General features: G+C 47.5%; 1 protein-coding gene across 1 annotated transcript; it reads right to left on the bottom strand.

Annotated features, from left to right (window-relative positions):
- Positions 1-261: 261 nt before the first annotated feature.
- On the bottom strand, positions 262-24,856 carry LOC142591370 (uncharacterized). The gene is made up of 11 exons (XM_075703696.1): positions 24,688-24,856; positions 22,383-22,520; positions 20,941-21,192; positions 18,077-18,736; positions 16,810-16,845; positions 13,793-14,137; positions 8,221-8,249; positions 7,642-7,707; positions 6,009-6,114; positions 3,224-3,306; positions 262-675 (listed from the first exon to the last, which is right to left on the bottom strand). Exons 1-11 carry the CDS (start codon positions 24,848-24,850, stop codon positions 577-579), a joined length of 1,977 nt encoding a protein of 658 aa, XP_075559811.1. The 5' UTR covers positions 24,851-24,856; the 3' UTR covers positions 262-576.
- Between the last annotated feature and the right edge of the window lie 1,202 nt (positions 24,857-26,058).

Here is a 26,058-nt window from a genome sequence, read left to right as displayed (position 1 = left end):
TTTGTGAATTGACTGACGACATCCTATGTACCCTTTCCTTTTCCACTTGCTCTGTAACCAATTCTTCGTGATGTGAAGCTACCCTATAAAATTCTTGTACGAATACGTATATAACAGTTAGGTTGTTAAGCTTTTTTTTTTTGTGCGCGCAAAGCTCTCGCGCTGCCTTGTGAAATGCCAGAGTCATGTCCGCTGTCGTCCCGTATCCGAAAGATGACCTTTAGCTCCCGTTTCCTCCCTCCCGCCCCCATCTCCGCCGCACTGTTTAATGCCCTTCGTGCTGTGGGTACCAGAACAAACGAAAATAAATAAATCACGAAGATATTGTCGTTCCACATTTCTTCTACGTCGGCCCCATTTTCGTGAACAGCCTTCGCGGCTCTCTGTTGTCGCATTCATCTCCGTGCGCGCGCCAAGAGCGCACGAGGAGGGTCATTCGGAGGAGGTCGTTGGGCGGGTCTCGGTGGCTGCTTTCTTACGCAGCTCGCTCCATCTTCGCTCCTCCATCTTCGCTCCTCCAGTTTCGCTCCTCCAGTATTCGGGAAGCTCTGGCGAACGCGGAGAAGGACGCGGGAGCTAGCCGCCTCCCAGTATGGCTCTCTTGATGGCTCTCACGAACTGGGCCGGCACCCAGTATAACCACACCACTTCCGAGAACATCCCGGTCATAATGCACTGCGCAGATCACACCGAGTTGTGTCGGTGCATGTCATCATCATCATCATCATCATCATCATCATCATCATCATCATCAGCCTAGTTACGCCCACTGCAGGGCAAAGGCCTCTCCCATACTTCGTATTAACCGCCAACTCTACCAATTTTTTTTCGTAAGTTCTACGAAATTTTTGGACCGCTTTACGATTTTACGAATGTTGCGTCAGGTATTACGAAAAAGAAATGCTGACCGCGAAAAAAAAAAGTTGCGCGTCGACCTCCAAACCTCCCTCTCATAGGAAGCTTTCTTATTGAGAAAGAGTGCAAAGTGGTGCTTGACTTCGAGCTAGTTGATACAGACAAGTTCCTGAAGCAGGCCAAGCCTGCAACAGCAAAGTCGCAGAAATACTCACTGTGATATCAAAGACAATGCTTTGCTTGTCCCTCTCGCCTGTTCTAACTTTGCAGCTGCTGCGTGAGCGCTGTGTCTAAACCTAAACCGCGTCGTTAATGAAGTATCAGAAAGAGCGTATGCTGAAGCCAAGCTTTAATTGAATACATGATGCACCCCCTTCCCTCCTCACCTCCCTCCCCCCTCTGTCTCGTGTCCAAAGAATTTTTACAAACAACGTCCGTAGGTTCAGGTATAATCATAGTCAATTTAACCACCACCATGAATGATTCATGGTCGTCCCATCAATTTGTGCAACGCAAAAAAGAAAAAAAACTGCCATCGACGACTTTGGTAGACTTTTTTTTTTCTCCCAGGAGACGGTGCGTGGCCTCGGATACACTGCATGTAATAAAGGAGGCTCGGGCGTCTGAATCCAGGGAAAAAGATTTTAACGCAAAATTCGTAAAGTCGACAGTTCTAATCTAATTGGTGACCGAACATCTTGGGAAGCCCGAAGCTGTGAAGCCGCGCAAAACGCGAGCAAAGAAAGTACTGGAGGAAACAAGCGCCGTACTGCATGGCAACCACTTTATATTTCGGGGGAAGAAATACTGTTCTACACGTATATAACCACTCTACAACGTAAAGTTGGTCTTCACAACAAGAACACACTAATTTTTTTCATCGATTCATTTTCCTTTATTTATTTTTCGCCAACCCCTCCCCCCCCCATGAAGATGTGGAATCATGCTCTGACCCCCTCCCCCCAAAGCGGGACAGTCCTGGCGCCATCAATGGCCAGAAGACAGGCGAGTAGCGCTATAGTTCGCTTTTTGCATGAGCAATGTCACCATACATACTTAGGCATGTTACACGACGTCGGCAAATTTTGGTCTGGGTCGTGATGTCACGGTAATGTCTATGACCCCCCCCCTCCCCCACAGGCTTAAGAGGAAGCTTTAGCTCGGGCCCAACTCCGACGCGGCCTATTCAAATACATGTAAAACGCAAAAACGTTTTTATGAGATAACCCCTGGACCGATTTTGATGAAATTTGTCGCATTTGAAAGAGAAAGTTAAATTCTAGTGACTGTTGGAAGCGGAATTTCGATTTAGGGCTTGAATTTTCTTAAAACGATTTTCAAATATTCGACCGTTTGAAAAAAATAGAAGCACGAAGTTTATAAATTCATAGCTCTGCATCAAGAACCGATATCGCGGTTCTGTAAACGGCATCCATTAGATCATTCAAAGCGGACAAATTCAATATGTCATTTTACATCTTACGTGAATTTGTTACGTTGGTTACAACGGTTTTGCAAAAGTTGTATTTCTCTATGATTAATTTTTTTTATATTCATGTGTAACATATCAATTTTGTCCGCTTTAGATGTAATATTAGATGCAATTCACAGAATTGTATTATCATTTTTAGTGGTTAAGTTACAGAGTTGTAAACTTGATAGTTTCGTTTTTTGAAAATTTTCGATTTTTGCCAATTTTTAATAAATAATTGACGATCTAACTCAAAAATTCGAAACCAACAGTCACTAGATTTTAAGTTTGTCTTTTAAATGCAACAAACCTCGTCAAATTTGGTGCAGTGGTTGCCGATAAAAACAAATTCTCCTTTTACATGTATTTAGATAGGAGCGCTTGAGCTAAAGCTTCCTCTTAACGTTTCGAGACTAACTTAAGTATCGAGTGACGATATCCTACGTTTGGCCCAGCTTAATATTTGCGAGCGACATTCCATTACGCGCGAGAATAGCGTGGTGGAGTTTCTACAACTGCGAGAATATGCGCCGGTACTCCTTTAAAAAAAAAACGCTCAGCTCAAGGTCCCCTCGGCACGACTCACTAGCGCGTAATTACACGAACTGGACGACCCCATTTTCGACCCGACACGCCCCCGGCATAGTCGGCTTCGTGTAGACGAAGCCGCGCTCTGCGCCATACGTTTGCACGAATGCGCAGCGTAACGGCAGGCATGACGTACTCCAACGATAGGAGGGAGCGTCACGCTGCGTTTCTGTCTAAAACACAGTTTACACACTGTGCTGTTGAAAACACCTTAACTGTAGGCACGCAGCGGGGGGCATTACGAACTTGTACAGCGTCATCGCGGCCCGGCAGAAACCAGGAAAAGAAACACCACAATTGTAAACTCACCATTATGTGATATTCTTCGTGACCCTCGATGGGTTGGCTGACCACGGCCAAGGCTTTACTCATGGAATACTTCTCTGTCGTCTCTGTAACGTGTCGTTATGTTGCAAGTGAGCTTAAGTGAAATCCACAAAGCGTAATGACAAACGTGAAGGAAAGCTACACAATTTCCCCGCTCGAACGGTTAAAAGAAACGTATAATAGTGCATTGCTCTTCTTTTTTTTTTTTTTTTTTTTTTGCCACGTTGCCCCAGCATTGGTGACTCGTTTCTAACCGCCATCGAATGCGCAGGCGCACACTGACGTCAAAAGGTCATACCTGGTCGACTGTGTAGTTTGACTAAAGTTAATGCGCAACATGCGTTCTCAGTCCAATCACGCGAACTATAAACGCATGCGTGTGACACCAAGTGATTTAGAAGCGCAGAAATTGTCAACGCGGTGTCTTTCGGCATTAGCAAGAGCAGTTGCCTTCTAACAGTAAATGGAAAACAAGAAAAGGTACTCTAAACTACTAACCAATTAAAAAGAGCCAATTGACGTCGTCAGGCTTATATAAAAAAACACCGCGGAAGACATTTTCGCCTCGCTGCTCCGCGCCCTTCCTCCTCGTTTGCGTCACGTGATGAGCGAACTCCTTGCGCGGCGCAGGTGGTCGAATTAACCGAATTCTGAGGTGTTACGTGAAAACAGCGCGACACGATTACGAGGCACACCGTAACGGGGGACTCCGGATTCATTTTTACCACCTGGTGTTCTGTAGCATGCACCTAAATCACAGCGCACAAGCGTTTTCTTTTTCGCTTTTTGTTTTCGGTTCGCGCTTATCGAAATGTAGCCACCGGTACCGAACCAGCGCTCTCGAGCTCAGCAGAGGTAGCGCCATAACCGCTGCAGCGGCGGATACCGTGGCCAATCGCGGCGCAGGAGTTGTGGTGGCGCTGTCGTCGTGTTACTCACTTGCGTGCATTTCCTCCCCGCGGCGCATTCACCCTCTCCCCATCTCCGCTCCCTCCGCCGCCTCTTCTCCTCCGCTGCTATTCGTTTAGAGAGGGAGAGTAAAACATCTTTGTTGCGCAACACTCAGTCCGGTGCTCCCGTTAGTCCAAGACATCTTTGAAGCGTCTCAATTCGTATTTCCTGGTCCAAATAGGTTTGAGAGAAGGGATCGGAGTGAGCCAGCCCTCCAGTGTGATGTGTTTATGTGGAGCGTGAATATTTTTGACTGCGGCTGGGAGGGAAAGACTCGTAGTTAGGGCTATCCCACGATACGTGTCCGTTGTCAAGGGTATAGTCCCCACGAACTGTGGTTGCTCGATTAGTCCTTGTATACAATGAAGATGTGACGTGTAGGGAAGAGGGACCGAGTCTGTGCCGTTCTCCAAACTGTCTTCGCGATCTGTGAGCGCAAGAACGAGACAAATAAAAGGAAGAGGCGGTCACAAGCGCTGTGATCACGGCACCTGTGTGACCGTCTCTTATTTTCTTTTCTCTTTGTCCAGTTGTTGCGGTCACAGAACCACGGACACATCCCAACTCGTCCAATTCTCGCTATTTGTGCAGAACTGTCTCGTCTGGCGAGTGTTTCGTGAGGAGGAGGAGGAGGAGGAGGAGTGCAGTACGGTTGAGTCTGAGTCGCTGGAGGGTGCGTTTTTTTTTTAGATTTGATGTGTTTAGCGAGAGTGAACCAGTTTGATAGACGGCCATGAAATTTCTAGGAAGGGACAAAAATAAAGCGCGTGTGCTTAAGTTGACTGACTGATTTATTTATTGATCGGTTGTGCTTCGCGTGCCAACAGCACATAAATGGTTGCCTGAGATGCCCTAGCGCAAAGCTCCGGATTAATTTTTCACCGCCTCAGGTGTACCATATACATGCCACCTAAGATCGGTACACAGGCGCTTTCTCTGTTTCGCTCTCGTCAGAATGCGGCCCGTCGCGGTCGGTATTTGAACGCGCGATCTCGAGCGCGTTCGGAAACAGAGTGACGTAGCCAAAGAACCGCGACGGCGGGTGTTTTTCTTCTTTTTTTTTGTCACGTAAAGCACGCTGGCTTTGTATAGACAGAACTTGTTAAGCCCTTCTAATTAGGGTCCAGGGGTTCCCACAGACGAGATATTTTTTGTAGAAACTCTGTGGCCATTATCCCGCAAAAAGAAAAAAAAAGGTTGTAAGCTCACCACATATGCTGTCTACAGTCGAACGGCTTTAAAACAAAAAAGAGTTTGGGGACTCCAAAATAATTCGTTATACAGGTCATTTCGTTATAAAGGTGCAGCGCCGCAAGACTCCCAATAGAACCGGGACAGAATTATTTCTTCGTTACACAGGTTATTTCCTTGTATAGGCGTTCGTTTGTAGAGGCGCTCGACTATTGAAATATTGAAATATTCTTTTTCGGAGAGCCTTCGAGGGGCAGATTTAATTCAACGTCCGCAGCTGCGCTGCGTACGTATGCAACAGGCGAGAGAAACCGATTACTAAAATATCTTTTGCTATACTAATATTTAACTCAAATGACATTTCATTGTTCTTGCGGGGATGTTGAAAGGGTACCAATGTGTTCTACTTGGCCAGAAATAATGATGAGCAAGTTGTCATAATGTTCCTTTATGTGAGATAGTGTTTGGGCTTTCTCAGGTTATTTGTGTTTTTTCTCTGTGTGAATCTTTGTGGAACTGCGGGTTCCTATAGCCAAGAAAGCAGCCAATAAGCTTAAGAGAAACGCTCTCGTGGAGGGTGCATGCTCCTGCTCTTTTCTTCATATTTTTTATCTTTCTTTTTTACCTTTTGTGCTGATCCAGAACTGATCCTCTGCGAGCCTCAACGTGAGCCGGACCTTTTGCTTTTGGCTGTTCAGCATTCCAGTGATCGGCCCGTTTGGAAGGTTATCCTGCACAAAAAAAAAGATTAAGAAAGACGGCGGTCAGTGGGGCCAGAGGGATGTTATTTGGGTTCGGACAACCCCTGAAAGGACTGTCTACCACTCGGAACACAGCTGCGGATTGTGGTGGGAATAAGAATGTGGGTCATATTGACGGAAACGACCATGCCTGTATCCCATAAATTTGGCTCAGAAAGCGGCAAAATAATGGCGCGTGGGGTCGCTCGACGACGAAATTGCGCAACCAAACCCCTGCACTTTCAAGTAGCCAAAAATCCTCGCAGGGAGCGTCATTTTGCTTTTATACGATATTGTATTGTCTGAAATTGCATTTCGTGCTTTTCTGCTAACTTTCTTTTTTTCTTTAGTGAAAGAGTAATTTCTTTCGTTTCCAGCTAGCGCGAGTTGAAAAGTGGCGCCGCCTTGTGCGACGTCGAACGGTGTGGTGCAATGGTGCAAGGCCTCCGAGATCCCCATCGCGTCGTGTAACCAGTGCTCTCGGCGTCACCACGCACTTTTACAAGTGAGACTACGCAGATAAAAAAGTGTTTCAAAAATTTCTACTCACTTTCCAGAGAAACCACGGCGAGTTTAGACACTTAGAATGGTAGGCATTCTGTTGCGCTACAAACTAGAAGGTGCTTGAAAAATTATGCGTGGCTCTGCTACCGCAAACACCAGAGACCAGTGGAGCTGGGGGAAGTTAAGGTTTCAGAAAAATCTATGCCGTCTTCCTCTGTGAGGAGTTTCGGTTAGAACGGCGCGCCATTTGAGGCGCCCGCAGCAGCAGAAGCGGTTTGTTGAGACGCCATATGTGTCGTTGTCGTGCACCGACGCGCCTAAGCTCTGATTCCTGCTAGCTCCGACGGAGGCTTTCATCGGAGAGCAATGACGTCACACCGCCTGTGTCCCCGCCACGCCGCTCCATCTCCCCCGCTGGGTTCCAACCACCCTCGCCGCGTGGCTATGCTGCGCGATGCTATTTTTATACTCTGCTTTCACTCTCTCCCAGTTCTCCCTCCCCAGCTAGCTAGCTGCGAACGTCAAGAGAAACCGAGCGAGCTTATAACACCACCACTGCAGAAGGGTAGACTGTCTTTTATTAACCCTGACAAAGACACCTCTTACTATCCACAGCTTCGTAAACCCTTTAGGACGTCATATTGCCACACGACAATAATTTCCATCGATGCTGTGCACATACGTTTCATCTCTCCGACTACTCCGACGCAGTGCGCTGGCTACTTTCCTGTCAAGCAAGGCTAAAATCTTAGCACGTTGCCTCCGAGATTGTTCGGCAAGTCGCGGGCGGTGCCTGATCTCGGAGGTCACGTTTACTTTTGCTAGCCGTTTGTAATACATCCACTGATACTTCAAGCATAACATTTTGCACGGAGGCTGAACTGTATCAACGCTATCTGGAACTAGGCTTCCGGCGCGGCCCAAAATTTTGCTAACGCGTAATCTCAAATGCCATGGACGGCACCGAACAAGAGCATACGGACGGACGGACAGACAGGCATACTCGCGACTCACGTGAAAATTGGCGATACCGGGATAGGCGTCATCCGGAACTCCGTCGTCGATTATCGCCCTGTGTCTCTGCGAGAAACCGTAAGAGACGCCTACAGACCAAAGTATTGGGCATGTGCGTGACAGAAACAGGAACGGCTCACACAGAAGGGCAGGGTTTTACTTTATCCACGAACTTATTTCCGTTTACGGTTTAACCGGCCTACTGAGCTCTGTACGGCAGTAGGAACGCCAGTAACATCTTGTGACACATTTGATATTGTTCTTTTTCGTTGTTCTTGTTGTCGTCGTCTCTCAGTGTTCTGCCAAAAATAATGTCATAAACGGAACGCCCGCTCACGATCATGTCGATACAGACATTTTGCACCAGCATTTAAGCCCAACATGATAGGTCACTGTAGATTTGTGTGCTCTCTGGTTCAATTCTGCGCCACAAGAAGTCGCTAGCAGCGTTTACCAGTCCGCAGAGGGCAATACATTTGCCGACATACTAACACTCATACCCTCACGTCGTTTTCTAACGACCAAGAAGGTCGAAAGGCATATTTCTCACCCGGACCAATGGCCAAAATGTGCACTCACTGCCTGTTTGCAGAACGGCTCTCTCTTGACTGAAACAGAAGCGAGGAAGAAGAGGTGACAATAAGATAATATCCGGTCAATAAAAGAGTACGCACGTAACTTTTATGATTATACTTATTCATAAATACTATCGATGCAACAGGATGGCGAGACAGGCCATAGTTGGTTAATGTTCATGTTGAGCAGATCTTGAAGCGCCCCGGCACACAGACCACAAGGTGTCCTGTCGGCTTTTCTGCAACCTATCTTCTGTGCACCGGTGCACCTCAGGATCTGTTCGACATTCATTATCAATGCCACCAGAAATCGCAACAGAAAGGGCAGAAAGTCAATAATTACCTGTACATGATCGGCGGAAAGGAAAATCTAAGGAAATACACATCCTGCTATTTAAGCAACACACAATATAAGTAGAAAACCTGACAGAAGTGTTAACTGAAAGAACATGCACCAGACTATATCAAACTGTGTAAATCAGTGGAGCATAAGTACGACGTGTACTAATATTAGAACAAATAAAATGTGGGTGAACATACTTCTAGAACTTCTAGAAATCACAGTATTGATGAGCGCCATTAGTTGTCAACTGACGTTCGAAAGTTTCCTAGCTTCGAGCTGCCACTGAAGGCGTCGTCCGATTGGAGTAATTACGGGTAGCGTTCACTAACCCTGATTAATCATAGCTATCACTAAGAGTTCTGTTATCCGTTACGATATCTGTTATATTACAGTGAAGCTGTTAGCCTCCCGTTGGTCGGCCTTTTTCATGTCCGCGTCCGTCGGCAAAAATGTGGGCCGATTTCGAAGGAGCAATACCGTGCCGACCCGCAGCGGAGGTCAAATAGACTTCAAGCATTCAGCAGAGTGAAGAGAAAAGTGCATACATTCTCTCGAGTCACCCGTACAACCTACAGGACGTCATTCGTTTCAATAAAGAACAAGCACAAAACTAGCATCCGAACCGCATATTTAATGACTAGCCCGCGACAAATCCATAAGGTCGTTGTATGCCGCCTCTCGATGCACGCGTCCGTGGCCGAAGCCCGTTGCATGGTGAGACAAGAGCGACGCACACCAGTGGCTATCGTCGGCGACTTTAACGTTGACATTACGAATCCCGACAATAAGGACTGGTTCCTGTCGTTTCACTTTGGACTCGCATGCTACGACGACCCAACTCAAACAACCACGCGGTACAGATCGTGCTTAGATTTGGTCTTCGCCAAGAATGCAGCGAAAATTTTCGCGGTATCCTCCACGGTCTACCACATTAGTCACGAAGAGATTATCACTACCATTACTCTAAAGTAATAAAATATTTCATATTCGCACCAGCAGGTTTAGTGGTTTTGCGGCACCCGCCGTGGTTTCTCAGTGGCTATGGTGTTGGGCTGCTGAGCACGAGGTCGCGGGATCGAATCCCGGCCACGGCGGCCGCATTTCGATGGGGGCGAAATGCGAAAACACCCGTGTGCTTAGATTTAGGTGCACGTTAAAGAACCCCAGGTGGTCAAAATTTCCGGAGTCCTCCACTACGGCGTGCCTCATAATCAGAAAGTGGTTTTGGCACGTAAAACCCCAAATATTATTATTTTGCGGCAGCTTCGCTGGACATCCACGTTCACAGGACCGGGATGGCGAGTCAATTTTTTCAGTGATAGCTATAATTAACAGTTCAGATATGAGTCGGTGACAGCTATTAATAGCAGCTATCATTAACAGCGACAGCTGCTAATGATAGCAGCAAATTGATATGACGGTGCTGCCAGCTCGTCGTCGATGTGACCAAAAGTTTAACAAAATGGCAGTAACATTTATTTAGGCTAGTTCGAACAGATTCATACTATTCAATAGGGCGAGACACGCATCGTCTTCGCTCTTCTCTTAAGTGCTCCCGTCTAAATCCATGAGAAAGGAGAAAGTGTTTTTTTTTCTCTGTCACCACTGCACCATTTTTTATGTAGTTTGTTGAAATTACAAAAGAAAGTTTTAAAAACTCTAGTGACTATAGGACGCAGATCTTTGCTTTGAATTAGGTCGCCGATTATTTTATATAAAAATGTTGAAAATTGCATACTTTTTAGACGACTACCCCGTTTACAACTCTAACTCAACAATGAAAAATTATATCAGAATTCTGTAAATGGCACCTAATAGTACATCTAAAGCGGACAAAATTGATGGATTATCCATGGCTCCTAAGTACACCCCTATTATGTGAGCAGGACTATTGCGAAACGCTTCAAACATTATAACAAATTCACGTAAGATATAAATTATTACATTCCATGTGTAAGGTATTCTAATGGATGCAGTTGACCTAACTGCGATATCTGCTCTTGGTGCCGTGTTACGGATTTGTTACCTTCGTGCTCCCATTTTTTTAAGCTTGTAAATTTTTACTATTTCTGTAAAAAAAAGTTCAAATCTTAAATCAAAATTTCGCTACCAACAGTCACTATAATTTAACTTTCTCTCTCAAATGCAACATATTTCGGTAGAATCGGTGCAGGGGTTGGGTTGTCTCATAAAATAATTTCTGTGCTTAACGTAAATGTGAACACGCGGCATCGGTGTTGGGCCCGAGCTAAAGCTTCCTCTAAAAAAGAACCGCTGTCACAGAAGCAGCGATGGCACAAAGTGAAAGGGGCACCGACATGACATTTCTTACTATTCCTTTTGTTGTTGTTGTTGTTGTTGTTGTTGTTGTTGTTGTTGTTGTTGTTGTTGTTGTTGTTGTTGTTGTTGTTGTTGTTGTTGTTGTTGTTGTTGTTGTTGTTGTTGTTGTTGTTGTTAATGAAGCTCCTAGTGCATTAAACCCTAGAAATAAATAATGACGAGCCTCAGAGCGCCGTAAATAATTTGATTTAGCAGCTTTTCTATAGCTAGTTTCGGATTCGTTTTCCAGGAGGATACTGTGTCGTGACGTCACGACACAGCATGTGGTCACGTGGTGCAACACATTGCGACGTATTGCCGCGTGCTCCGGCTCGCTTGGTCGTCCGCGCTATGCTGCTACATCGGCCCTCACAATTAGTATCAGCATACGAGGTGCTAGGGCAAGCCGGTACGAGGGTCAAAACGTCGCAACGTGCTGCTCCCACGCACTGTGTCGTGACGTCACTACACAGTATCCTCTCGAAAACAAAATCGAAACTAGCCGTAGAACAGCTAGAATGCGAAGTTATCAACGTGTGCTCTGAGGTTTGTCATTTCTAGTGTCTAAAGGTACCAGGCCCATCATTTAACGCAAGAAGTTAATAGTCGAAAATGTCATGTCGGTACCTCATCGACGCAAAATAGTCACGATTCTGTCGCAAGGTCATTACGAGGTTATCTCGAGATCATATCGCATATATATGAGAACATGGGGCTCAGAGAAGGCGTCTCAATTGGCTACCGCTGTCCCTGTGTTGTGCATTTATTTACACACAACTGCAGATAGGAGGGCGGTGCATTTGGTGAAATTGCAAGCCTCTCTGGCTGGTCATTACTGATACAGAGAGGTATAAAAAGAAGCACTAATCACTGCATGCACACGAGTTACGCCTAAATACGTATTTATACAGAGAAGCAATGATGTAGATAACATTGCATTCGGAAGCGCACGGTGGAGCGTTAATACAAAGTTTATCTAAAGCTCAGTAGATGTGTACCCAGCGTTCCCCAGCCACAAATGGCTTTGCTGTATGAGAGCATCGACCGCAGCTGTGGGAAGTGAACTATCCCTGAAATAACTGATGGCCGGGGTTCGTTGGTACTGATTCATTACAGGGGTACCATCGCTATAGGTAGCGACAAAATACAGCTCCCAGCGATCGTTTCCTTGGAGTAACAGAAACAGATCTCGAAGGCAATGTCATTGAAGAATGGAGGCACCGGAAGCAATCGCAAAGGCCGGAAACACGTCACAACCACAAACAAGGACAAAGGGCGTCTTGTATTAGTTCTTCGTCCTCACATGTGCTGCACTGCTGCTCCTGGAATGACCGGTAATGACAGTGTGGACACGGCGCGTTAGGAAAGGACGCCCGGCTCCTTTGGTTGCTCGAAGCCGCACTGTCGGCCTCGCTGTACTCATGCAGACATAAATGTCTATTTCTTCCCTCGTGTGTTAGTGAGCACGTTCCCGAGCGCGCCTCTTTATCAGAGAGTCTTTTCAGCAAGTCCGACATTGCGCTAAACGCGGGTAGATCAGCGGAATACCGGGAGAGCGTATACGGCGCAAACGCAAATGGCTCGCCCGGTGCAGCCATCTGGTGGCGCAGAGCTCAACTAGATAAACGCAGAGCTATTACTGCAGTTACCAGGTGTATTCTGCTTCTCTGATGGTGTAAACTTGCGGCAGCGGCGTAATTGTGTACACGATTACTGCCGAAAACTTACACCAGCTGTAGCTAAGTAGAACGCACTTCTTTACTGCAGTATTAGTTCCATGTTTGTCTGCTTGATCTCGGCGCCCCAGGCGGCTGCACCGTGCAGGCCACTCAGGTATGCGCCTCCGCCCATACCGCAAAACGCCCAGTCAGCCGGCGTTTAGTGCAATACCGGACACGCAAAAACTTTCTATTTTCCTTATGCCCGCGCATCTGTGAGCTTCACTGACATTCCGTACGAGGGCGCCACAACACTTTGGGCCTTCCTTTGATAATTACCGGAGAGGAAAAAGCTCAATCAGGAAAGAAAGTATTTATGATAACTCAAAGGAAAGCTCCTTACTTTTCGAAGAGAGATCCGGATGCCTTAGAACGCGTATTTATAAAGCGAGGTGCACGAAGGAACAATAAGCATGTGCTTGCTACGGTAAAGCTAGGGAAACAATGGAACATGTTTTATTAGAATGTACAGATATCTTCCCAGTTGTCGGCTTAGGCTCCTCTCGTCTCCTTGAAGCCCTTTGGTTTAGCGATAGCAGGGAGAAAGTCAACATGTCCACAATAGAGGTTAGAAAAAGGCGATTGGAGATTTGGTGGCCCAACCACCAAACAACAAAGGCATACAAAAACAAAGTTCCCAGCAGTGGTTCAGAAAGTTTGATGCTGGGAATTCTGCGTGCGTGCCTGCGTGTGTGTGCGTCAGGAGGTAGGAGATAGGTAGGACATTAGGCAAAATAAGACCCACCATCCCGTTTCAAAGCGGGCGCTCATAGCATCCATCCATCCATCCATCCTTATAACGTCACCTTCTAAATGTCCGAAAACAAGGTACTAGAGGAAAAATTTTCCCGATGACGACAATACTTCCGTAGCGTGTGGAGATAACACAGGAACCATAGGGCACATTTTCTTGCGTGACTTTTTTGCATGTCCTCCACGAGGACATGCAAGGGACACGCAACCCTGTAGTAAAAAAGCAAACTAGAGCAATGCATTTCTTTCAGGATCAGTGATTTGTTAACACGAACAGGGGACTCAAAAAGTCGATAAAAGTAAAGTGACGAGCCATATAGGCAGCATACGCCACCACCTAGTTAAGAGCTCGCTCGTGCTCGGCAGCGCAACACTACAGCCATCGATGCAGAAGATCTTTAACCCTGGCTTAAACTTTTCGTGTACCACGAGCTGGCACTCACGTAATGGGCTGGTTTGCGAACTCTTCTGGGGCTTGGGAGGCAGCACGGCGTCAAGATCCCTCACGGTCGAGCCCACCAGCAATATCTTCGAGTTCTCCGAGAGTCCAGAGTCCCGGAGGCTCTTGTTGTCGTCCGCTTGGGCCGCGCCTGCAATGCGCCCCGTCGGAGAGCCGAAGCTGAACAGCTGCTCTTCCATGGCCTCCGAGATTTGGTGACGTGACCGTCCGTCGACGTCACCGCCAAACCTGGGATGCCTTGGCTCGTTTCGCGCGTAGCGCGGCGCTCGATATGTATCGATGGCACCATAACGTTTTCTGCTATACGTCTGATGGGGAAGATCTGTCGCTGCGACCGATCAACTACATAGTAAATTAGGTTACACCCTTTAGATTATTACGGTGTAAATCGGCCTATAATTTACACCCTTTCATCCCACTCGCACTGTTAAAATTATCAAGGGTGCAAATGGGTCCTTAATTTCCACGCTTACACCCACTCTGGGTGTAAGGCCTTGAGTTATGAACCAATTTAAGACCTTGGTCACCTTCGAGTCCGTAAAATATTTTACAGTGGTATCATCGAAATAACGGGTAATACATATGTTTGTCTGGTTTTCGTAGTTATTCCTTCGAACATTTCTGTTGCTTTATATAATTACGCTTTATCTTTTCTCACTGGCCTAAACTTTTCAAGCGATTGCGTTTTTTTATAAACGCATGAAGCCAATAAGACTGGGTGCACAACCATTATCATTGCGAATTGTCGTACTTATACCATCACCGTTTTGCTAATGATCATCAATTTGCAAGCTCGAAAAGTCGTTTGAAGCCAGAAGGACGAGGTTTTGGCAAAACAATTTGTATTATAACCATCATCCCCTTGCTGGCTGAACTGCGGGAGTTTATGTTGACAACTACCGCCACAGTTCCCCCTAGTATTTTTTGCAAGAATCTCCAGGCGTGGCACCAGCCGAATCCTGCACCCAAGCGCAGATCGAAAGTTCGTTTTGCGAGTGTAATGTTCGCTTGCGCCATTAGCAAGTATGCATCAACATGAACTCGTGCATTTACCTAATGTGCAATGCGATGTGTGAATAAATTGCAGGTCTCTGAAAAAACGCCATAATACAGGCAAAAAGTATCAGACGAACACACTGACGCTTCTCTACTTCGCTATTCACCGTTCCGGACAACAATAACTGCTAAATAACTTTCCAAAGCTTGTCTACGTCTGTTAAACTTGTCCGCCGAACATGTTATGCCAGTAGAGATCGTGAGAAAGTACGAACAACTCTCACTCGATGTCCGTGGAAACTCGCTGTCAAAACGCTGGAGTGAGGAAGCGTGGCAGCAGTAGCTAGCGAAGCGACCTTCGTGCTGCGTCTCGCATCAACGCGAACATAAGCCGCGATAACACAGAGCGCGGCGGACTGCGTTCCCGTCGCAGATGGCTTTCAAGATGCAGTGGCCCGGGCGCGCAGCTGTCCGTGCCGCCTGCAGTAGGATGCACCCCCCCCCCACTCTACCCACGGTGGACCTTGTCCCCGGCGCAGATGGCATTCAAGATACAGCGGCTGCCCGGAGTAGAACGCGCCGCCTCTCCCTAGCCTCCCTCCGGAGCCTTGCGCGCGACGGAAGACAGCCTGCTTCCTCCCCGCTTTCTTCCCTTTCGTGTGCGAGATTGAGTCGCGATCACTGGCTCACCCTCGCACGCTTTCACTCGCATATACTGCGCACGTACGGTGCGCGGCGACGATTTTATCGCGCTTGGACTTTATACGGAACCTCACGGCGACGCCGATGCTGACGGCAGGAATGCGTTTAAAGTGTCTATATAATCGCTATCGCAATGAAAAAAACAAACATTTTGACGCACGCGCCGAATGTGACGGTACTGTCACCGCACCTTCGTGACGTCACTATCTGCGGTTTCAGATTACGTGAAATGTAGCGCAAACATAACACGCAAGATGACAATATTTGCGTGCACTGGTCGATCAACACATCCCCTAATGCAGTAGTGACTAGCGCATCAGTCTCTTCTTCTCTACTGACGCTTGCGTGATTCTTACATTAATTTCTAGTTAACGGGTACAGGGTACAGAGTAGATTACAGGTACAGGGTACAGGATTAACGGGTACAGGGTATATTTTGCTGGCGCAAGACCGCTCTGTCCTCGGTAATGGAAGAACTATGTGAGAGGGCCTCCGTACTGTGGTAGACATAGATATGATTATGATTATTGCGATAGCATTTACATGGACATTCCAGGCCCATTTTGCCGTCGCCGTTGCCGTGATGTTCCGTATAAATTCCAACGGTGATAATACCGCCGCCGTGCGGCGAATGCTCTAGGGGCGATTGAAAGCGCGGGAGGGGTGCCGACGATCGCGGCTCGATCTCGCGCGTGAAATGGAGGAAAGCTCTGGCAAAACTTGCTCCGCTGGAATCAGGAATGGTGTCAGACTAGACAGAAGTCACAGATCTCGCAATCGAGGCATTTTCCCGTTGCCACTTTCGCACTGTATTATACAGTCAAAGACGCCTTCGCGGCGCTATAGCACGGGAATATGGCTTCTTTTATGTTCTACCTATCATTTTGTGGGGAACCAAGCTTATGATCACGTGACCATGTTGTGCAGCGAACACGCTAAGTGTATGTCAGAACACCGCACCAAACTAAGTGACACTGGCAGCAGAGCCCGCGAGGTCCTCAAACAACCCATACACGTGCCCTACGCTTGCCTTCACATCTATCCGTCATGGTGGTGGCGAAAACCCAAAGTGAGCGCAGGGTTGCCAGTAATTATGCAAGAGGTCTATTCCTTGATCCCCTTCTACGTACCCGCTCGAATGCGTCTCGTATGTGGGTAGCTTACATGCAAGTCATAGCAGCGCTTGCATGTAGGCTGCCTGCACGGTCTCGTAAAGCTCGCTGCGTCATCTGGGGAGCGATGAATTAAATGAAATAAAGCGCATTTCCGTTCGTGTGTCCGGTATGCACGGGAGCCACGTACCTTTATAGCAAAGCTTCTGCATTGGCGGCTCGATTCCTGCGGTAGAAACAGGGGTTAATGTGAAATCACGGCACCACGGGCCACACCAAAACCTCTCGTTCGACAAGTTTAGCTCTCACCTTATTTTATCGAATAATTTCAAGCCTTAATATAACGAAACTCGTTTGTACAAAATTTTGAATTTAACGAAGTGTTTTTTTATTCCCGAGACATTTATAAAGCAGTTAAAACGTCGAAGTAACGAAGTGAACTGAACTTCTCGCTCGATATAACTAACCGAATATGTAGTAGTGCTGGGTTTAGATACAGGCGACGGATGTTATTGCCCTTATGCAATAAGCTCCAGCCTCAAATTTGCTAGCAAAAAAGGCACTGTCCATTGTGTTATCGTACACACTATCCCTTTTAATTTCTTCTCATTCTTCTAAATCTCCACAGTATCTTTCGTTCCATTCTTTGCAACCAAGAGTGGCTGTAGTCGTGGCACCCCCTGGTGGCGCAAAGCTCAATAAGACAAACACAGAGCTGATGCAGAACGTTGGTTTGGCCGAGTTGGTTCATGGAAAACGGTTGGGAAAGCAGCGCTAAAGAACAGAGGGACAGAGTTTACCGTGTGTCTCTGTCTCTGCCTCTGTGTGTACTGTGTGTTTTAAAGCTGCTCCCAACCATTCGACAAAGCCAGTATTGTGGTAACCAAGTATATTACACTTCGCTGCTAGTTTAAATTTTCGGCATCAGCGTAATCGTGAGCACGTTGCCCTTTTAAATGTTTGTAACGTTTTATGCTTGTTACCTGAATATTAGCTCTATGTTTGGCTGGTTGCGATTTGCAGCATCAGGTGGCGTCACCACCCCATCCGCGCTCCTTTAGGCATGCGCTCGCCCGGTAATCCGTCCGAACCGCGTGCATTTGCCGGGATACCGGAGACGCTAAAACTCTAAAATAGAGAGCTTTAGCGGAGCGTTGCGGTATACCGCGAGCATTACCGTATGCCCACTGCCGCGACTGCAGGCGCGTGTTCAGCGGGCTGTATAACTTTACCGAAACACTTCGCTGTATACCGTGTTAGCGCAAAAGAAATGGCAGTGTCCAGGCTGCCGCTTCGATCCCTGTTCACTCGGGATACTCGCTCTCCGTTGTGACAGCGAGAAAAAAATGGTGAAATCTGCCGTCGCTCAGTCTACCTCTCACGCTGAGGACAAACTACAGGCGCTCTTCATGTCGCTGTTATTGAGCTCGGTTGTTTGTTTCGACGCTGCTACTCACCGGTTTTCTCCATTACCGCTACCTTGAGCCGGGACATCTTGGCCGTCAGGGGCAGCTTGATGTCGTAGCTCTGCTTGTTGAAAATCACGTGTAGGGTGACGGGATCTTCCCCGTCGTCCTCCTCAACTTTGGCGTGTTCCTCAACGTCTCTCCCGCTGTTCACCCGCTCCTCGGCCGCCTCGTTGTTCTCGTCTTCGCGCGTCTTGTCCTTCGTCTTCAAGCCGCCCTCTTTCTTGTTCTCGCCCTCGGCGTCCGCTCCCTCTCTCAAACTCTGCCGGCCATCTTCTTGCGACGCAGTTTGGTCCGCTTGCGCTTTCGCCTCCTGTTCGTTGTCAAACAACGCCGCAAACGCAGCTACCAGCTCGTCTTCTTCCGTATCGTCCTCGGTGTCGTCTTCAGCCTCGTCTTCTTCGGTCTCCTCTTCCTCCTCTTCCTGCTCGTCGCCATCGATCAACACGTCGACCAAGCGCCACTCACCGTTTTCGTCTTTTTCCATGACGAGAACGACGTTCGTGAAAGGGTTGTACTCGTCCTCGTCGCCTTCTTCCTCGCTCTCCTTCCCCGCAGCGTTGCTGTTCTCCGCCTCGCCTCCCTCCTGCTTCTCGGCGTCTTCCTCCTCGCCGCGCTCCATTTCTGCAGCTTTCTCGGCGCTGTCGGCATCTGTAGACGAACGACACGTTGAACACCGCGCACCACGACCCCCTCAAATCATATTAATATCAAATAAAACCACGTGACTGCGCTCGTATTGCGGCGCCCTCAACCGTGCTTCGAGCGAAAGAACAGTGCGTGTGGACCGTGGCGAATTGGGCGGCCGCAGTTATGGGCATCGGCTTCACAGTGCGTTCAGCATCTTTGACGGTGGCACACGGAAAGGAAAAAGCGTCGTCGTCCCTGCTAAGCAATAAGCACGGAGCACGGTTGAGAGCCGCTGCACTACGATAGCGCGCGAGCGCAGTCACGTGGTTTTATTTCATATTTCGCGGGCTTTCTTGAAACCCCGAAAAAAACCAATCACGCAGCATGGATACGTTGCCACAAAAAAAATTGGATCGGTCGTTTCTGAAACCCCTCTACAACATAACGAAACGCTCTGGGCCCTAAAGTGAATATTAGAAATTCTGATTAATTTATCTTAGTTAAGGTATTAATTGAGCGGAATATTAAAAAATGTACTCAACCGCTTCGTCTTGTCCCTTTCTTCGAGTCTAGTGTTTTGCATGCGGTAAGGAGCGCCACATGGCGGCAAACCACACGTCCTTGGTTGCATTCAGCTGTGGTTAACCACTCTTTTTTTTTTATCCTTGGTTCAAGTTACGTGAAACACCCAGTACAACAGGTAGGTGATGGAATAAGGTATGTTCATTCGCGTCAGTTTGTAAGGAGGAGCCCACAGCGAACTACATCAAATGTTTTACTTAGGTCAAAGTAAATAGCGTCTAATTGGCCCCTACTATGCATACTATACACTGGAAGCGTGGGTCATAAATATAACCAAGTTCGTTGTTTTGGAGTGCCCTGTGTTTTGCTCGCCAGCTGCGGCCTCAGTTTGCGGTAAGAATGCGTTGTCGTCCCACTTACGTCTTAAGAAAAACGCCGTTTATGCATTGATGCAAAGAAAAAGTTACTGGAACGCCAATGTATACCGTCGCACACTTTGTAGGTGAATATCCCGGAACTGATTTCATTTGGATAATTCGTTCCATGTGGATGCGCCCTGCTAACTCGCCGCCTACAGTTAGACAATTGTAATATGTAACCTAAGCTAATCAGTTACCAGCTTAATTAGTGCAGTACTATTAATTAGTCAATTACGCATTTTCATTTCTCGTGTAAGTTATGCCCGCCTCGCCAAGTAATCGCTTTCAAAAAACTCTGTACGGCCTGAAAAAAGGAATACGCCCGTTAAAGAGAGAGATATTTGCATGTCTTTCAGTTTTGTCTGTTTACAATGACTCCACGATCAAAATAACCTATATTCGTGGCATAGTATACAGTATACTTGAAAAGTGCTTGTTCAATGCGTGTGACCTTAGACGTCAGCTAAATTCTTCTTACCAGGATTTAGTGCACTCAAAAAAAAATGTTAAGTGCTGTTCCATAGCTGAATACCTCAGGAACGGCATGGCAAAACAAACGGCTCGCAGCACTGCAGCGTCATAAATGTTCGTTTGCTTTCTGTCATGCGTATTTGATTGATTGATTGATTGATTGATTGATTGATTGATTGATTGATTGATTGATTGATTGATTGATTGATTGATTGATTGATTGATTGATTGAAGCTAGCACGGCAAGGACATTTCCACGGCTCTCGACCACTCGGCATGGCCCGCGTACAAATCATCATCATCATCATCATCATCATCATCATCATCAGGCTGGTTACGCCCACTGCAGGGCAAAGGCCTCTCCCATACTTCTCCAACTACCCCGGTCACGCACTAATTGTGGCCATGTTCTCCCTGCAAACTTCTTAATCACATCCGCCCACCTAACTTTCTGCCGCCTTCTGCTACGCTTCCCTTCCCTTTCCGCGTACAAATAAAACCCCTTAAACTTCGTAAAGTAGCGACACTCCTCCTCCGCCTTCACTCCTCGTTTCTCCTCTCTTTCACGCTCCCTCCTCGACCGTGGCGCCGCCTACACTGCTCAAGCGTAGCAACGGCGCCAGCATATGCGCTCCTCGCCACTCCGTAGACGCTTCGACGCTTAGACACTCCGACGAGGGCTCACGTGATGCTATTAGGCCAATAGCGACGCGGCGTCGGCCAGAGTGCGCGAGAAGGACGCGGCATTCTTCACATCGCGGCACTACTTTAAGAAGTTTAAGGGGCTTTACGTGCAAACAGTGTTGCGCTTACCCTCCTCGGTGCCCTGGTCATCTTCGTTCTCGTCGGCCACCTTGCGCCTCTTGGGCTCACTCTCTCCGTCCGTCTTGTCTGTAGACTGTTCGCCGTTGCTGTCGGCGTCCTTGCTCTCCGTGTCCTTTCTGTCTGTGTCCTTGCTGTCTTTCTTTTCGTCATTGTTCTTGTTCTCAGTGTCCTTTCTGTCGGTGTCCTCGTTGTCAGTGTCCTCACTATCGGTTTCGTCGCTCTCCTTGGCTGCCTCGCTGTCTGCGAGACGGAATAGGCGCGCAGCGCCAGTGGAGTGAAAGCGAACCTCCCATTTATTTATTAGTGGCGCGAGCATCAAGTAACACTCTTGTTTCTTGCGAAGCACTTCCGGTTCGGTTCACCTCCTGAGACGACCGGAGACGATATTCAAAATAAATCAGAAAAGAATGGGAAAATATACGCAGTACAAAATTCATGGGTTTCATTATAGATATGATATCAGAGCATAAGTTTAGTTACAAGTTGAGTTACTGAAAGGTCTGAAATAATTATAATTAATTAGAAATCACTGATTACCACACACGAAAGTAGAGAATCATAGAGTTTAGAGACCCGCTAGGTGAGCACGACTTTGGCGAAATTCCTGGAAGCAGGGAAGTAGAAAACGGAAGTAATTACGTCACTGATGACGTCACACACAAGGTGGCATAATATTGAACCGGCTAATTAATGGAAAACAGTTGCCTGACCTAGACTACACACCTGCGTAGCAGAGCGGATGTGACGTCACTCTCTCCTCTCTCGCTTCTCCTCTCCCGACACGCACCTGCTTGTTTGCTCGCTCGTTCGCTTGCGCTTGCACTCGTTACATTCTCTGACGTCAGCACCGGAAAGGGCACTCAAGGTGCGCTTCGCGCGTCGCCCGCTAGAGGGCTACGAGCGGCCAGGTGGCGCGCGCTGCGTCCTCTCCCTCCCTCGCTCCTCGCCCGTATATCGTGCAAAGGGAAAAGTGTTCGCTCGCTTAACGTACACAACAACAACGCCGAGGTGTGAGTGCCACTAAGAGACAGCTAAGTCAAAGATCAGGGTCGCCTGCCATTTTTTGTATTTTAATTAATTTATTTATTCATTCATTCAGTCAGTCAGTCAGTCAGTCAGTCAGTCGGTCAGCCATTCATTCATTCGCTGACTGATTGGTCGACCAAATGATTGATCAGCGGATCCATCAATCGTTCCACTAAGGAATAAGGAACTATAACCGCTGGATTCGTCCATTGGTCGGTTGCCAGTGTGCATTATTGAATGAATGATTGACTTCACGTTTGTCTCGCTCGGTAACTTCTTTATCGTTTTCTACGATAAATATTTTAAGTTACACTGAGGCGGCGGGGCGGAACTGGTTCCTCACGGACTCGCTCCGTCTTTATAGCGTGGCATCACAATAGACGAGCACGTGCTTTGTCGCTTACTCTTGGCGTCCTTGTCCTCCTCGCTCTCGCCGGCGACCCTTCGCACCTTGGTATCCCTCTCGCCGTTCAATGCGTCCGCTTTGCCTGCCTGTTTGTCGCCGCTGTCGGTGTCGTTGCTCCGCTTGGTGGCTGGGCCGGCTGTAAGGCGGAAGCGATGCGCCACCAGCAGCGTGTCAGTCACGTGAACGCGAACCTGACTGAGTGACCCGAGCGACCGAGGCTGCCATTCCGAACACTGTTCAATTCCGCCATATAGAATGGAATAGAAGCCCACTTAGAACAGAAGTTTATACCCGCATGTTTATACCCACAAATGCCACATATATTACCCATGCTCCACACAGGTCGTTGCGTATTTTTCATTCTAAAGTAGCCGAGTCATACTTTGCCCGCACTAAAATCTTTCAGAAATCATATTTTTTCCACTTACGAGCGAAGAATGGAATCATTTAGCGGAATGTGTTGTTGAATGCACATCTAATGTTTCATTTGAAAAACTGTTTAATAAAGCATCTTTTTAAAACCCTCTCCTGCTTGGGCAGCATTGCTGCCTGCAGTATTGCGTAAATTAAAACAAATAAGTACATTGATGTACACAAGCGGTGGGGATGGCAAAATGAAAGCTGCAAAACGGCAGCTTGACTGCATAGCGACATATTCATTTTACATACTTGTGCCAAGATTTTTTTTTAAATACGTTCTGAAAGAGCAGAAATGTCACAACTTCGAAGCGGAAAAAGAAATACTTTTCAAGAGACACAAGAAAAAAGTTAACATTCACAAAAGTATTGGCAGTAATGCTTTTTTAGACACATGACGCATGTTTTGATCACTTAGTTTGAATTTGAGAAGTGTTGAGGGATGACAACTGGAGAGTGCTTGATGGCCGTAATTAGTGCGTCTGCGCGGGAATGCCCAGTGTTCATTTGGGCGAAAAGCTGGATTTCGTTGCAAGTTTGCTATGTTTCTGATATGAGTCGCAACCTTAATCATCTCACATTTAAAAGAACGTATAAGTTGATATTCGTAAAGCTGGTCTATTCATTAAAAAATTTTAACTTCAGGAGTAAATTCGCCATCTTGCCAGCTCTTACTGGCTCACGGGACTGCCACGTATTGGCTCAAAACTCCAACGAGGCGGAATTCGACGGTATGGCAGGATTTGAGTGTCCAGAATAGCTCTCCGAGACCGACCGATCGACCCGATACGCCCGGCCCAACCTGATTCAACTCGTTTTTTTTTTTAACTGATCAGTTGACTGGCTCAATGATTGATCGACAAATCCATTTACTTACTGAACGATTGGCACACCGTAAACCGATTTATACTCGCACCCTCAAACCTCTTGCGGGTGTGAAGGTGTGAGTTACAGAGCGATTTGCACCCTTAAGGGTGTAAAACGGTTTACAGGGCAGACTGACTAACTCGTAGACTGGTCATATAACTAACTGTCTCACTAACTGAGTTGTTGACTAATGTGTTCCAGGCCCCAAAATTACGCAAGACACCGCAGTGGAAGGAGCTATGGATTGCGCACCCAATACACGACGCACGAGGACTTTCGCTTTTCGTCCCCTGTCGGAATGCAGCGGCCGGGAGTCCAACCCGTGACCTCTTAGTTGGCAGTAGAACGTCACAGCCACCGAGCCACAGCGAGCTCACACGAAACGTCGGTCCCCGATCGCCTCGAATTGCGCGTGAATCGATCGTTCTCTCTTTCGTAATGTTTATCAATCGCCGTTCACTGAATAGGCCAAACCCTTTTACGTACGTCCGAAAATTTCTGTGTCGTGATTCAGTAACCCCATTGTGGTTACAATGGCCGACACTCGCACAGCTACGAGAGGCTCCGAGCCTTCTCGCCGATGACGTCAGTGCAACGGCGCCGCTTTCGTTGCATCTTTTTCCCCCGAAAATTTTGACAGTTTCCGAGGAAGATCTGTCGCAAAAGTTGCGACGTTTATAGTCTTCGCATTCCCTGGCGCGAAACGCAGCCATTCTTCATCGACGAACACTTCACTATAGACTTTATTATACCAGGTGCGTCCAAAACCCATGCGCCGCAGGATCGCAGGTCACGGTACAAACAAGTATTATCGGCTATAGTAAATCATTCAAGTCACTCTGACAATTGCCAGCTTTCTTTTTTTTTTTTTTGTCGGGTTTAGTGGGTTCGGATTTGCCTTTTACGCAACAATGTAATGACAATTCAAAAATTCCACGTCAATACTCCTTTAAGGATAACGTGGTTTCCCTGTGCCGTTTCTTCGCGTGTATAGTTGATAAAGGGTCGCGACTGCTCACCTCGCTCTTGCTCCGGAGGCGTCCCCAAGTTGTCCTTGCCCTTCTCGTCCTTGCTGAGAAGCTTGGGCACCTTGGCTTCGCTCTGACCGGTTGTGCCGTCCTCTGCCGGTCGCTTCCGCTGTTCCCGGTGGCTATCGTCACTGTTTCCCCGCTCGTCGGCCATGCCCCAGCCGCTGTTTACCGGGACAAAGAAAGTCAAGGGATTCTCAAAACTTTTTTTTTGTTCGTAAAGGTCTGTCCTCTGCCGACCGGCTTACGTCGGCCGACTCGCAGCTGGCTGGAAGTTTCGGCTGGGACAACTCGCATCCGAAACCATTGGGCATTTCCGCCTATACACTGATCCGCTATATGTGTCGCTGTGCGTGCGCCTCGATTAGCCGAGTGATTTGGCATCGCTCTGCGAAATGCTGTATAGTCTCGTGGTTGAACTAAGATGGCAGAGCGATTCTCCCGGAGAGGCGCGTTGGTCCTAAGTTCGATCCCCGGATCGGGATGTGGGTGTGCGTGTCTATACAGGGTATAAATCGCAAGCCACATTGTAACTCGGCGTTCACGCGTGCGGGCGATTGACAGACATGAAGCAGCAGAAGCTCGATGTGGGCGAGTTGGCTTAACATACTTGAAGAAAAGAAATGAGCGCTATAAAGACGCGGACTAAGAGAAGAACACGTACAACGAACAGCTTTTCTCTTAGTCCGCGTCTTTATAGCGCTCATTTCTTTTCTTCAAGATTGAGAGACGTTGGTCCGAGTTTCGATCGCTGGGCCGTGACGAATTTTAACTGTAACTGCGAATAATTATTTCTCAGAGAACACTACGTAGATTTTCTTGTAGCTTCGTGCTTCTCTCTGGTGGATGGCGCTTTTCCCAAATTATTGAACTTCCTCCCTGTTGCGGGTTTCCGCGGCATTGCGGATGTAAATGCGTCAGCAGCAACAATCATTGACGTATAACAAGTTTTTTTTTCACGAGGACCTTCATGTAACACAAAATGTGCCTTGTAACAAAAAAAGAACGTTCAGGGCTAGTTGGTTCATTATTTAAGTACATACAGGCCAATACGGAAAACGTTCTTCGGAAACGTTCGAAAAACGTTGCGGAAACTGTTCTTAGAGCGCGCTCTAAGAACAGTTTACACCCTTTGGCGTGCCCCTTCTGCCACACAACGATAATCGTCGTCTGCCTTGTTGCGTTTCCTTTCTTTAACGCTGCGAGCCCGGAACTTTCCAGTAACGAACGGCATGCGCGTTATCAGCATGATAGCATTCCCGACAGGAAAGTAGCGGGCGCGGCCTTTATAAGAAAGGAAACGCATCAAGGCAGATGACGATTATTGTTGTGTGGCAGAAGGGGCACTCCAAAGGGTGTAAA

This window comes from Dermacentor variabilis, chromosome 8 (assembly GCF_050947875.1).
Source record: "Dermacentor variabilis isolate Ectoservices chromosome 8, ASM5094787v1, whole genome shotgun sequence".
NCBI lineage: Eukaryota > Metazoa > Arthropoda > Arachnida > Ixodida > Ixodidae > Dermacentor > Dermacentor variabilis.
This window is presented reverse-complemented; position numbering and strand designations above follow the sequence as displayed.